At 35.4% G+C, this 13,269-nt stretch overlaps 1 protein-coding gene across 4 annotated transcripts in view; it reads left to right on the top strand.

Moving 5' to 3' along the window:
• Positions 1 to 12,657, top strand: part of CDC14A (cell division cycle 14A) — an 81,168-nt gene extending 68,511 nt beyond the window's left edge. For 2 of the 4 annotated variants that reach the window (XM_063298317.1, XM_063298318.1), the window contains 4 exons: positions 1,519 to 1,566; positions 4,214 to 4,342; positions 4,962 to 5,286; positions 9,926 to 12,657. In XM_063298317.1, coding sequence (XP_063154387.1) covers positions 1,519 to 1,566; positions 4,214 to 4,342; positions 4,962 to 5,286; positions 9,926 to 9,955 — 532 coding nt within the window. In that variant the 3' untranslated portion in view covers positions 9,956 to 12,657. The remainder of the gene's footprint in view (positions 1 to 1,518; positions 1,567 to 4,213; positions 4,343 to 4,961; positions 5,287 to 9,925) is intronic. The other 2 variants (XM_063298319.1, XM_063298321.1) reach the window with 2 other exon arrangements.
• The last annotated feature ends 612 nt before the right edge of the window (positions 12,658 to 13,269 follow it).

Below are 13,269 nucleotides of genomic sequence, written 5' to 3'. Positions count from 1 at the left end.
ATGGCTACTGCTAACTATAATGACAAAAAAGGATGTATTTGTCCATAGGATTGTCAGGGAGATAAACCTCTATTGGCAATTGATCATCTAAATCCTCATGAAATTTATGAGAATGTTGCAATCCATCAGACTGTGGACTGCTCATCCTTTCATCCTTATATTCCGTGAAGGTCACCCTAAAATTCAGACTGCATTTTTAGTAGAGTTCAGAATAAGTTTGGTTGCCTAATACTCATCCTGTTGTCAGAGTTCCTGAAAGAGCAAGATGAATTGAAAAGGGAAAGGATGCTAGAAAAGCTTTGTAAAATCCAGACTCTGAGGCAGCCGAAAGAATGCATATGCTTCCAGATTATTGGTGCACCTATTCTGTTCCAGTAATTATGGTTCCTTCCTTTCCAGCCAAGTTTTTTACATTGGTTGATTATTTTAGCTGCAACTGTTTATAGTTTTTATTCTTTTCAAACCAATGGAACTTTGGAAAGAAATCATGTAAAAGGTATTGGGACTCTCTCTGTCCATCAGCATAAGTCCATGAAAAATGAATGAAGTAAGACCAAATTTACTATGGGGGAAAGAAAAAGGTTGACTAAAGAAAAATGGAGTTCAAAAATGGGCCAGATCTAACTAGGGGCAGCAGAAGAAAAAAGCATAATCCTTCATGCGTTCCTAAGAGGAAGGCAGTTGGGCAGTGGCTTGCAGATGCAACACAGTACTTTGGTATGCAGAAGAAAATACAGAACCACCTATAACTACTGGTGCTGAGGGGGCTGGAGAGAATTCCAGCTGCTATGCTGTGCATGCTTTCCCTACCTTGTTTTTCCTCCAGTTGGTAACTGATGTAGAGATGGAAAGGAAAAGTAAAAATTGAAATGATCATGATAGCCATCTGGCAGCACATTTCCAGTGTTCAGCCAAAAATCTTAGCCATGATCTGCCCCGCATTTTGTTTAACTGAAGGTGTCAGTGATTGAACTTATCTGTGGAAACCTTGTGTTGCTTTACCATTGGCCTGTGACTCCTACCACATGTCCTAGATGTGGGTAGTGAGTTGAACTCCCAACTCTCTACTGAGAGTATGGGAGATGAGAATTGTAATTCAATAATATTTGAAGAATTGTCTGTATGACCTTCCTTATTTTAAAATCATTGAACAGAATCCTATTTTGAATACCACGCTATATAAAAGACAGTGTGCAAGCACAAGACTGAGGATTCTTTGTTGGTGGCACATGTTCTGATTCCTTCTACAGGCAGATGGATTCAGCTAATTTCCAGTCTTCATGAGCAATGGTAGAAATAATTTCCTTTTCAGGAAGGCATCTGCTCGATTCAGAGAAGGATCTGGGTGACAGTCCAGTATTGGTTTGTTTGCTTGACTGTTTTTCTGAATTTGTGGGGATGTGTTTAATTTAGTACATTAGATTGTTGGGAAAGTAAATGTTAGCTGTATAAATTCAATAATATATAAGATCCTTATTAATTCAATACTTTTAATGTAAAATTTTATTGACTTTTTAGGTTAGAAGATAGGAAAATGCACATCAGATCCATATCCCAGCCTTTCAGGTATTTGTTTTGATGGTCTAGAAAGAAGCCATTTCATTTATGGGAGCCATCTGAATTTTTTTTCTCTCGCAATACTTATTTTTGCTGTGCTTGAATGTCTATTTTCAAAAGCTGTTCCCAGTGTTAAATTTGTAGACCAAAGAGTGGTTTTGGAATTCAGTCTTATTAATAAGGTTGTAAAATGGAAATATTTATATCTGTGATTACATGCAACCTTGCTTGTGGATAAACTGTGTCCATACAAGTTTAACATGCAAGGACCCATGTCTATTATCTATTACTCTTAACTTCACCCAGATTCTCTGTAACTCTGAGAATTTGGTGGGCAGAAATTATAGTTTGGAAAGCTGCCTTGATAAGTAATTCTTCATAGGTATAACTATACTAATATTTTAAAAAATTGATACAGTTATTGAGCTATCTCATTTAAACCTGATTCATATATTGCACTATAGTGGTACTGATACATTTCCATGGGGCAAGCTACCTTTTGAATTTGTATGGGACTTTGGATTCAGTTCCACAAAAGTGCGTCAGAGGAAGCAGACATGTGTTATCTGTCATCTGCCTGCTGCCCCTTAGAGCAGCTCTCTTTTCCTGAGATTGTGCAGCAGCTTTGGAGGGCACCTACCTAGTCCCAGGAAAAAAAACACGGACTGTTTATGCATTTGTGTCCCTGTGTGTTTTGAAGCAGCATTTTGGAATCAGATCCAGAGCCCTGCATAAGAGTACCTCGTGATCTGTTTGCCACATGGCTTCTTTGCAAAGGGCCTGAAAATAGGGGGCTGAATTTCCATGCTGCCTCCCTTCTGGGTCCCATTAGCTATTCAAATATATGTAAACCACATATTTTGACGAATTACTAAGAGTAGCACACATTGAAACAATAAATGCAATATTACAAAAATGGACATTTGGCAGAATCTTGGAACTATTGGCAGCAAATTAAAAACTAAAAATTGAGAGGGAGCCAGCCCCAAATGCCTTGCCAAGAAAGGACTGCTTTTACCTGACATAGAAGGCCAGGTAAATGGGATGCAGTTTTCTGAATTATGTCAAGAAGCCAGTGAAATTATGGAATTGGAGTTCCATGTTCAGAACAATCCTGGTTAATCCAACAGCAGGATAATTCTTCGAAATACTTCGGAAATTTCAAGTTAAAGGTGGTTTCACACAAACTGCATTATGGAGTCCTTGGTGCTCTCCGAGCTTGGTTGCTACGAATTTCTGAATCATTATTCAGATCAACCTTTTTAGGAAGAGATGCGGTTGGCTAACTAGAAATAAAAAATTATTTCTAGCCACTGTGTCTGCCTTATGTTACTAAGTTCTGTTACTACAGAATTTAAAAAACTTAACCAAACTGTGGATCTAAGTCTTAAAATACCCCAGGTTCTACACATAGTCTGTACCTCAGTCCACTACTCTTGTCATTTTGAAAATTATATGTTTCAGTTTGTTCATCCTAATTCCACTGGCATTTACACTATGTTAAGGTTTCCACTACTCTTCAAAGATTTCACTACAAGATGGAGAAGAAAGAGCAATGTTTATCATCAGCATACTAATAGCACTTTCTCCCACCTCTGTAAATGATTTTATGCAGAACCTGAATAGCAGAGGTGATTAGCAGGAACCCAGACTGACTGTACATGCCAAAGGTAAAAATAATAGGGTAGCGGTGCCTCAGTGGGTAAGACCAGCAACCCAGAAATTCAGAGATGGGTCTTTTTGGCATTAAATTTCAAACCTGATTGTAATCAAAGTAGTTGTCACTTTTGAAAGGGATACTTAGTAATGTATCTATTAATCTCCCAAACCATAATGTTGGTTTGTTTTGTTTTTTGTTTTTTTGACCGTGTAAAATTAAAGGAAAATTTAGAAAATAATTAGGACAAACCAAAACATTAGAATTAACATGTGCAGTTGATACTGAAAAATAATAACATTTGCAAGAGGCTGGGTTTATTCCTTGAGCATCTGTTTCAGCTATGTGTGTGTCCACAATTTTATGTGAATAGATAATTTTGCAAGCAGAAAAGTGGGGGAGAGTGTACTTGTGCAACAAACTTATATGCTGTTCACTGCTTGAAATCTCCACCCAAAGGTTCATATTTCCTCAGATATGAAAGCTTTCCAGTCATATTCTTCCTTGACTTTCAATCAAGTCAAAATTTTATTTATGGTCCAAGACCAAACTTGATCCCTGAAAAGTACCCAAAAGATGGAGGATTCTTTGGAGCAGCATTCTCGCACTGAAGATGTTGCTCAGTCTGGCAATGAAACGTCTGCAAGAAAACAAGGTTCAGAGAGCACAAAGGACTCCACAGTTCAACCCTGAGCTACAAATATTATCTTCGATTGGCAGCATTTTCTATCACACAAAAGGCTGTTTTCATGGAATAAAATGTTCTCCTGCTCCTCTGTAAGGTTTTATTATGTTCAGACATCTTTGGATCCTGGTTGTAGAAGATAATTCATCACATGCAAGCCCCGAAGAAGTTTTAGTATTATTTATTTATGTAAAGATTTATATTTGGTGATGCTTGTATAGAAAAAACAACAATGAATTGAAATGAAGGATAGAAAAGTAAATATTGTGCCAGCCATGTGAACATGCTTTTACTTCATATTGATGTACTTTTAGATTGAATACAGCAGCTCTCTCTCAAGGGTCTGGATCTCCTTTGAAGTCCCCCAAAGCTATGGTTTCTGTGTCACCTGCAGCAAAGAGAATAAATAGACATTCTCCATCCTCAGGTCCGAATTTAAAAAGGTATTTTTTACACTGCTAATCTTTTGGGAAGAGTGGGTATAGGAGTAAATAACTATATTTTCCATTTGCAACTGCGGTTTCTTGCTGAAGAAATCTAAGGTATTCTGAACTTGTTCTGTGTTTGATATGACTTTAAATATCTGCTTCTGATACCTTAGTTTGATTATGGGAATAAGTGGCTGTGAGTACTAATGAAATTACATTCTTATCATCCCATTAATCTCATATTGAAAGAGCCACATGCATGTCTTTCAAAATAGCTTTTTCCATACTGGCCTATTCCAGCTTATACAAACCAAAAAGAAATCCCTTTTAAACAGCAAATGAGCCTGTTAGAAGTCACCAGCAAGAAAAAATGTATCAAGTTCCAACATCATTGGATTAGATCTATGTATTTCCTCAGAGCATTGCAACTATTTTGCATCTTTCTTTATCTTAAAATGTTCCCAATGGCTTCTCCATAATTTGCAGAAAGAATTAAGCTGTGTATTGCCATCGTTTAATGTTGAGAAAGTGATTTTTCTCTTATCCAAGTGCCTTTTAAAGTGTGTCTTGAATTAATCATCACACGTGCGTACATTTTGTGTGTGTTTTTACCCCACATGTGTTTTCCATTCAGCTTTTCCGTAAACTCCAGGTTAGCCAGTTCTCTAGGGAACCTGCATGCTGCTTCAGATGATGCTGAGAGCAAACTGACATTATCATCCTCTAGGACAGGTTATTCTGTAAGCCAACTCTCCAGTCATTTGAATGGCAGTGCACAGTTGCCTGCTGGAAATTATCATGAGCTGAACAACAACCTGTACAACAGGAGAGGCAGTAGCACTACCAACCTCAACAACTATGCCAATTCTCCCAGCGTCCTGGCAGAGGAGTACAACACCTTCAGATCTTTTACGGGGCTCGCTGCTGCTTCCGCAAGATACCTGAGTCGATCAATTCCTGTAAGTTCACAGTTCGGCAGCCCTCTCAAAGACCTTATAGAATTTCCCTTCAACCAAAGCTTCCTCAAAGGTTTCTCACAATTCTAGACCTTCTTTTCTGGCCTTTTCTCATCTATAATCTCTTCCTCTTATGCACCTAGTCTTATTACTTCAACAAAAAACAGTCAAGTGCTTTTTAGTGTGGTTTCTTTGACACTTTGGAAAAAGATAATTGTTTCATTCTCTAATTTTTGAACTGTCTCCCATGAGTTCACCTCTCTTTTTATATAAAAAGAAAGCATTTTTAATAATTTTTATAAAATGCTGAACATGTCAAATATTCATGTTAGTACAAGTTCTTTACAACTTATTAGATGCATACAAAGAACATAGAGAGACTCAATAGGATTTTGAATTGTCTAAGATAGAAGTGTTAATTAATTACATGTATAGATCCAGTCCTCAGTTTACAACCACTTGTTCAGCGACTGTTCAAAGTTGTGACAGCACTGAACAAGTGGTACTTACAACCCCTCCTCGAAATTCTGGCTGTCGCAGCATCCCCATGGTCACATGATCGCAATCCAAGTGCTTGGCAACCGGCTCACATGATGGTTGCAGTGTCCCGCAGTCACATGATTGCCATTTGCAGCCTTCCCTGCTGGCTTCCCACAAGCAATGGGGAACCAGTAGGGAAGGCTGCAAGTTGCTCCTGCTGCTTTTTCTCCCACATAGCCCCCTACAGAGTACAAGTTCCCAGGGATCTCGTACTTTGTAGCACACTTGTGCTGCAGCACCCCCTCCCCAGCCCATGCACACTTGCCACAGCAGCCCCTCCACCTCACTCCGCAGTACTCACCCGCCCTCCAGCTTGCTTGCAAGCCAACCAGGACTTGCAACTTCCAGCCAGCTTCCCCATTGAGTGCTTGTGGGAAGTAGTGTGGAAGCACTGAAAATATACAGAACTAAGGTATTTATTTATTGTATTCATTTTATTGGTCAATATGAGATCTTTTTGTTGTAAATATCTGGCAAATACCATGTTTCTTTGCTTTAAAAAGAATTTTTGAAAATATTTTTCCTGGTGAAATAATGTATTCAAAAATTTGAAACTAAACTCATCTCAGGATTTTATTTTAAAGTAAGTTCATTCCAGTTGCTAGGGAAAAAAAAAAAACAAGCATGTATGCCTGTTTTCTATACCTGAAAACCTGTTTTATAATTTGTTACATTGACCACCATGGAACTTTGCACTTTAGATGACCATATACAATGCATTAGCTTTAGGAGCTGTCCAGGTTCTGGCACTCAGTGGTTGCAGGAAGGAATATCCAGAAGCTATCGGAATGGTATATATAGTCTATCTTCCCTTAAGTTCTCAGAGCAGAGCGATAGAGATGTTACATTGTGTCATGACCCCATGTATGGGTTTTACATGACATACCCCCTCTTGGAGGGTGGGGAAATTGGTCTGTTTTTATGCACTACGTATCATATGTGGTGTTCTCAGTTACCTTGACCACCAGGAGGCACCATTTGACCACTTTCGTCCTTATTTTTATCTCTCTGCTGTGAGAGCTTAAGGAGACAGTATGTACCATTCTGATTGTCTTTATATTACATTCTGCAGCATAGCACATAAAACATAAGTTGTTTTTAGAAGATACAGATAGGAACTTATGTGCAAAATAGAATATTTTTCATAATTTAGATCACAGTTCTTTTAAATTTTATGTTAGGTTATTACACAGTAAGAAATTCAGGAAACATCCTGAACATTTGAAAAGATAGAGGAAATATAGGAGAAATACACTGTATTCATACATAAATATAAGAGATGACAAATTACAGTGAGTCCTTGTGAAACCTAAGTGGATCAGACCAATATCTTGTCAAAATTGTGTACCCCAAAACATCTAGCTTGTATCGACTGTTTCAGAGATTTAAATCTAAAGGATGATAGTGACTTCATTATTCAGTTTCATTCAGTTCCATCCACTCTCTTCCTGTAAATAGCTGCCACTAAGAAATGTGATTGTATAAATCCATCATGTGATGGTGCAGGTGTGTGAGGAGGAGGAAGATATCAGTTGGCTGAAATGGTCTTTTGAAAGACACAGATGCTGGCCATAAATGTTGCATTTACTGTTGAGTTTGCTCAGGAGTATTTAATTCAGTGTGATATATTTATATAGCTGGAAATACCTGAAATAATATTTGTTTGATGTGCATAACATGGCATACATAAATAACATACACAGTTATGTTACTTTACATAAATTAATATGCATACCTGACACTATGCCTGTTCTAATTAATTACAGGATAGTGTAAGTGCAGTAGAAAATCAGATTAGGTTTTATAAGTGTTAGCAGGAAAATTGAAAACAAATGAGTATGATATCAAAGGACTGAGCTTAACCATAAGTGCTATCACACCTCAATTTTGTCTACATTTGAAAATACCAGTATTGATTGAATAAAAAACAGAGTTGTACAAAAAGTCACAACCAAAGTTGAAATCCATAAACCTTTCACTCCCTTCATCAAAGTAAAAACTGGAATTCCATAAAAATATTTCTGAAAAATATATTGAAGCTTATTGTCATCACTGTTATTGCTATGAAGAAAACAAGGGCAGCATTTTATATTTCACAACAGAACAATTCTACCTCAGACAATTACTGATGCAGCAAAATTGATATTTGGTATTTGAAGTATTCCTTAGTTGTATAGTATACATAAATGTACATGTTTACACTTGTATATTTGTCTTTTGTGAAAAGGCACAGAGAGGTTATAATCCTAAGAATAAGAATCCTAAGAATAATTCATGATACCTTCCTAATCTGCTCACAAAAGTAGTTAGTAAAACTTCTATCTTAAAAATGAAAGCAAAAGAATAGTACTATATGTGACATACCTAAAGAAAGATGATAAAAGGATAATAAGTGTAGATAATAAGTATGTGATAATTCACATTTCTTTCACATGGATGAAAAACGAAGAGTAAACTGGACAACCCTGCCAGCAAGCATATTCACAATTATCTGTACTTTTTTCTGATTTTTTAAATCTCGACCTGAATAAAAAGGTAGAGTATGTTCACACAAGGATGTTTCTTTACATTGCTGAATATACAGGACATGCATTTTTAACCAGCCCTGTGATTCTGATCATACTGGATTCTTTGTAGTTGGTATATTTCTGAAAACTTAATTAAAAATTTCATTCTGGCTAGTCAGTATGACTTTTCAGCTTAATTATGAAAAGGCAGCACTGATGGAAATATGACTTAGAGTATTCACAGTTGAAGTTTTTCTTCATTAAGCTAATTCTGTTACACAGCTATGCTAATTTGCATGCTATTTTTTGCATATGTGCTGACTTTGTAAGGTCACCCGGGCAATCTAATGAAATCTACCATTTGCTGGCATGTGGAGGGAGGAATTTCTTCCAACTTCTTTAACTGGAAATAAGTCCAGTTGCCTTTACTGGAACTTATTACCAGGTAAATGAACTTATTATTGAAAAATACAAAAATCAGATAGTAAGGTTTCATGCCACACTATTAGAGGTTCAAAAATAAGCTGAAATTTACTTTCTCTTTGCAGAGAAAGAATTACCAGCTGAAACTGTTACAATATCAGCAAAAAGAAGCACAAATTATTAGAAATTATATTTCATGGCAAGCTTTAAACTCTACTGATTTTCTGCCTGTCCCTCTTATTTTTGCTTATAGTAACTATATATATTTTTTACTTCCTCCTCCTCTTTCTTCTCTCAAATGTATGTAAAATGTGTCATCGTGCTCTAAACTGTGTTTCTGCTTGATTCATATCTGAAAAGAATGAAATTGAAGAGTGCTTTCATTGTTGATGCTAAAGTGAATGCAGTGAAGATAGAATAAATAGATTTTCTTTACAGAAATGAATTTTAGAGATAATTATGACTGTGCTCTTTGTTTTAAAGCATCTGAGAGAAAAGACAGCTAGAATGTGCTTAATTAGTAAAGAAGAACTATAGAATGCCCAGTTTCTGCTGAAGAATTGTCTTTATCACCCTAAAATAATAGCTTGTATTAAGGTTACCCAGATGTTCTGTCCTTTTCCATATATCTTTATTTTAATTTTTGTCACACAGAAAAAGAGCTTATTACAGTATTTCCAAATAGTTGTAGGTCACTTTGTTGAACCTGGAGGTAAAATGAACAAGAAATAAATTTCTTAATTAAAAGATTTCATGAGCTGAGGTGCCCCTTCTCTTCAGCTCTCACTGTTGTTTCTGCTCTCTGCAGAGAATGCTAGGTCACTGCTCCAGGCTTACCTCTAATTGGAAGGCAAAAAGGCCTTATGAAGGGTGGAATTGGGAGTAATTCATTAACTTTATTGTCTAAAAGGGTGTATAATGTGGCTACAGTTTAAAACTGGGGTTTGGGGTAAGCTTCAGGTTTTCGTAGTGATTTGCAGTTTCTGTGCCCATTGTGTTAGGTTTTTTAATGGTGTAAGCAAAGTACATTTGGGAGATCTGTATCTTAAAGCCTTCAAATGTTTTTTGTTTGTGACCACAAACTTCTAATTCTAAAAAAGAATGTTCATATGCTTGAAATTGAAGTACTTCTAACTGAATCTTAATACTAGCTTTTGTTTTTACCTATACAGTCCCTTCAGTCTGAATATGTTCAGTACTAAAGCCTTATTACTTCGGTGAAAGCTGCACATCTCTTAAAAACCATTTTTCTTCAAGGAGGAAGAATGTTGAGGGAGACACTTCACTGGAAAAAGACTTCTTCATACACGATTAGAACTTAAAACAAAATCTTTACGTAATCAGGGACTGCAATTAGTGACTACTACAAATGCATTAAAGTTGAACTTCTGAATATTACAATTTTGTGTACAGATCAAGATTTTAATATTGAGAATATTTCTACTGAATTTTAGCAATAGTTTATAATTACGGTTTTGGGTTCAGTGTTATAATGTATATGTATTGAGTAAAATATTTTGTTTGTCTATGTGTACACAAAAACATACATATTGTATAAAATAATAGTATATTTTGACTTAGAGTTCAGTTTTTTTCTTTACCAAAAATGTGTATTTTTAAAATACTATTTTATATTTCAAATACGAGCCAAGATCCAGAGAAGCATGTTCCATCTGCAGACATACTGGGGGGAGCATGTTTGCTAGTACTTTGTATGCCTTCATGCCTTGTAAGTTATGAGTCCAGAGACCCCAAGGAACTGCTCAATTATGTCTGCAGATTTGGAAACAAAATTGCACATCTCTTGATCCTGGCCATCTCTTGATCCTGCTATTTCTTGGCTTTATGTTATCTGTCCATCACTGTTGCTTTAGGTTTAAGAATTTTACCAGTGGAAAAATATTTGTCACCATTTTTAACTTCAGATGCTGAAGTTTGAAATGTTCAGTTTTTAAAGATCTACAGGAAGTCTGTGACATAGACTTGTCCTAACATCTTTAATTACAAAGGGAAAGTAATTTTAATTAAATCTGTATCTCTTAACAGTTGAGCTCTTATCATTTGTTTTTATAAACAGTTTTATTTCCTGTGTTTTTCTTTCTGTATAGCCTTGTCTAAAAGTTGTATTATATTACAACATGAAGGTATGCATACCTGAGAAAAAGGTTGTCACAGCAGGAAAGATCTAATATGCTGATTGAATTTGTAAAACTACCGTGTCTTCTGATTTTCATTGGATTGTTTATTGCTAAACAAACAACTTTTCTTTTTATTATAAACAGACCAGGAGGCAGGAAGTCTTTCACGCACATTTTTCATTATAGATTACAAGAACATTTTTAAAGCTGTATATAACTCCTTACTGTCCATTATTTTTATACATTCAACCATACTATCAATATTATCTTTGCAAATGCTGTAGCTAGTGACTAATGTAACCTTGAACGTTTAGTTCCCAGTTCATCTGAAAGCAGAGGAGGGTGGACCATGAGCTGCAAATAGACCCCAGTCCCATTTTGATGTCCCAAGGACACCCCCACTTTGCCTGTTGCCAATTTTCATCTACTTAATTTTTCAAGGGGGATCAGTTTGAGAAATAAGGGACAAAACATGTCCATCAAGCCTTTGTAAGGTATAGCACTTCTTTCTTGTTCCTTAATTTCCTCCTGATAAACAAAAAGGGCCAAAAGTGGATTTCACCTGCTCTAGTGATCTTTCATGTCACTGACTAAGAGACATTGAGGTCCTAAACAGCAAAGTATAAAGAAAATTTAAAGTATAACCTTCTGGCTATAAAACAGCTATCTGCCTCTATTCAAAATTATTTCTGAAATTGGCTCTGTCTGCATTGTCCTGGGTCTGCAGTACTAATTATGTGCCATTCTGGGTACACCAATTGTAGAAGCTAAATGGTAACAGTCACATTCCACTTATATTATGATCAAAAGAAAGTTCCCCAATTAATGGCTACCAAAGTAGGAATTACCTTTTTATCCATTTTATGCAGCCATTTCACTCTTTTCTTCCTTGTGCAAACAACAAAACCATAGATCTTGTGATTAGTCAAAATACTCTTATTTTATCTGAACAAGGAAATTATTCATTGCTTTAGAACAAGCTAATATATTTTCATGTTGTTTAATATTACGGTTTATTCTGAATCTGGCAACCTTGGCTTCCAGTTTGAACAAAAAGCACAACTCTAGTTAACCGGATTTGCTAATTTGCTTAATCATGTCAAGGGGAAGATCAAAAGGGCTGATAGATTATTTCATATCAGCTAACTAGTATTAGGTATTTAAAAATTCAAGGGAAATATTCCCAATTATGATGGCTAAATTCTTGGTGTTTTGTTTTTTGTTTTCAGCTGCTTTAATTACTGAATGCAATATTTTATCATGTACATAAAATGTACTATATATGAGTAATAGGCAAATTCTAAGGTAATTCTACCTCTAAAATTTGACATTTATTTTGTTACTAAACTTCTTATGAGAAGATGTACTATTTTTCCAATGTAGAAATATAAATGCTAATGAATGTCAAAATTATGTATAAGTTTATTCTTTATTTTAATCAGATATTATGAAATACAATACTATTGTTAATACCAGCAATTTGTCTTCTCATTCTTGCTGTGCTTGAACCATGGACTTCCTTGGTCTCTTCTGTTAAAGAGATTTTTCTGTGTATGCTAGGAATATCCTTGAGCACTTGGAATGTGTTTCCTTATAGAGAACAGCAGGTGTGTGGATAAGCAAAGTGCACAAAGTGGCTTTTTGAGCTGGAAAAGATGTTGGAAAGTGATGCAGATTATAGAGCAAAAACAATTTTTAATTATATTTGAATGCCAAATTTAGTTTCCAAAAAAAATTTAAATGATCTAATTGGTAAGCAATATTAAGTATGCTTTCTTATTTCATTGTGCTCATAATCTCTGAATTGTGTATCTATATTTTACTTAAAGGATCCATTTTATATTTTCTAGTGAAAAGAAATTATTCTCGTTTTCTTGTAAAATATTTGGTACTATTGATGTTTATTTTTATATCAGAATAATTAAAATGTACTACTTTTCTGTCCTTCAAATATCTTGTGGTGCCATTCTCTGTGCAGCAATTTGTAAATTAATGAGTTCCTATGTAATCATTTTTAAAAATGGGTAAGATTAAAGTAGCATTTAAAATCCATATCTAATTATTTCTGTAAGGCTATGTGTGCACAGCCATCACAAATCAATAATTTGCTGCCTGCAATACTTAATTCCTAGATACACAAAAATAGATTTTTTAGTTCGGTACCATTCTGGGATCAGTAATAGTGGCAATGGGAAATGTTATTTGTTAGATTTATATCCTGTCTCTTGTTTAGGAACTCAAGGTGGCATGTGTTCCTTAATATTTATTATTATTTAGTTAGTTTGGAAAGCCACCAACTCCCAATGACTCTGGGCAGTTTACATAGTCAAAAAGATAAATCATTAAAACAATTATAAGAGAAAAAGGACATGTAGCGT

Source organism: Candoia aspera, chromosome 3 (assembly GCF_035149785.1).
Source record: "Candoia aspera isolate rCanAsp1 chromosome 3, rCanAsp1.hap2, whole genome shotgun sequence".
In the NCBI taxonomy this organism is placed as follows: Eukaryota; Metazoa; Chordata; class Lepidosauria; order Squamata; family Boidae; genus Candoia; species Candoia aspera.
Note: the sequence above shows the minus strand (reverse complement) of the source record. Positions and strands in the feature narration are given on the sequence as shown.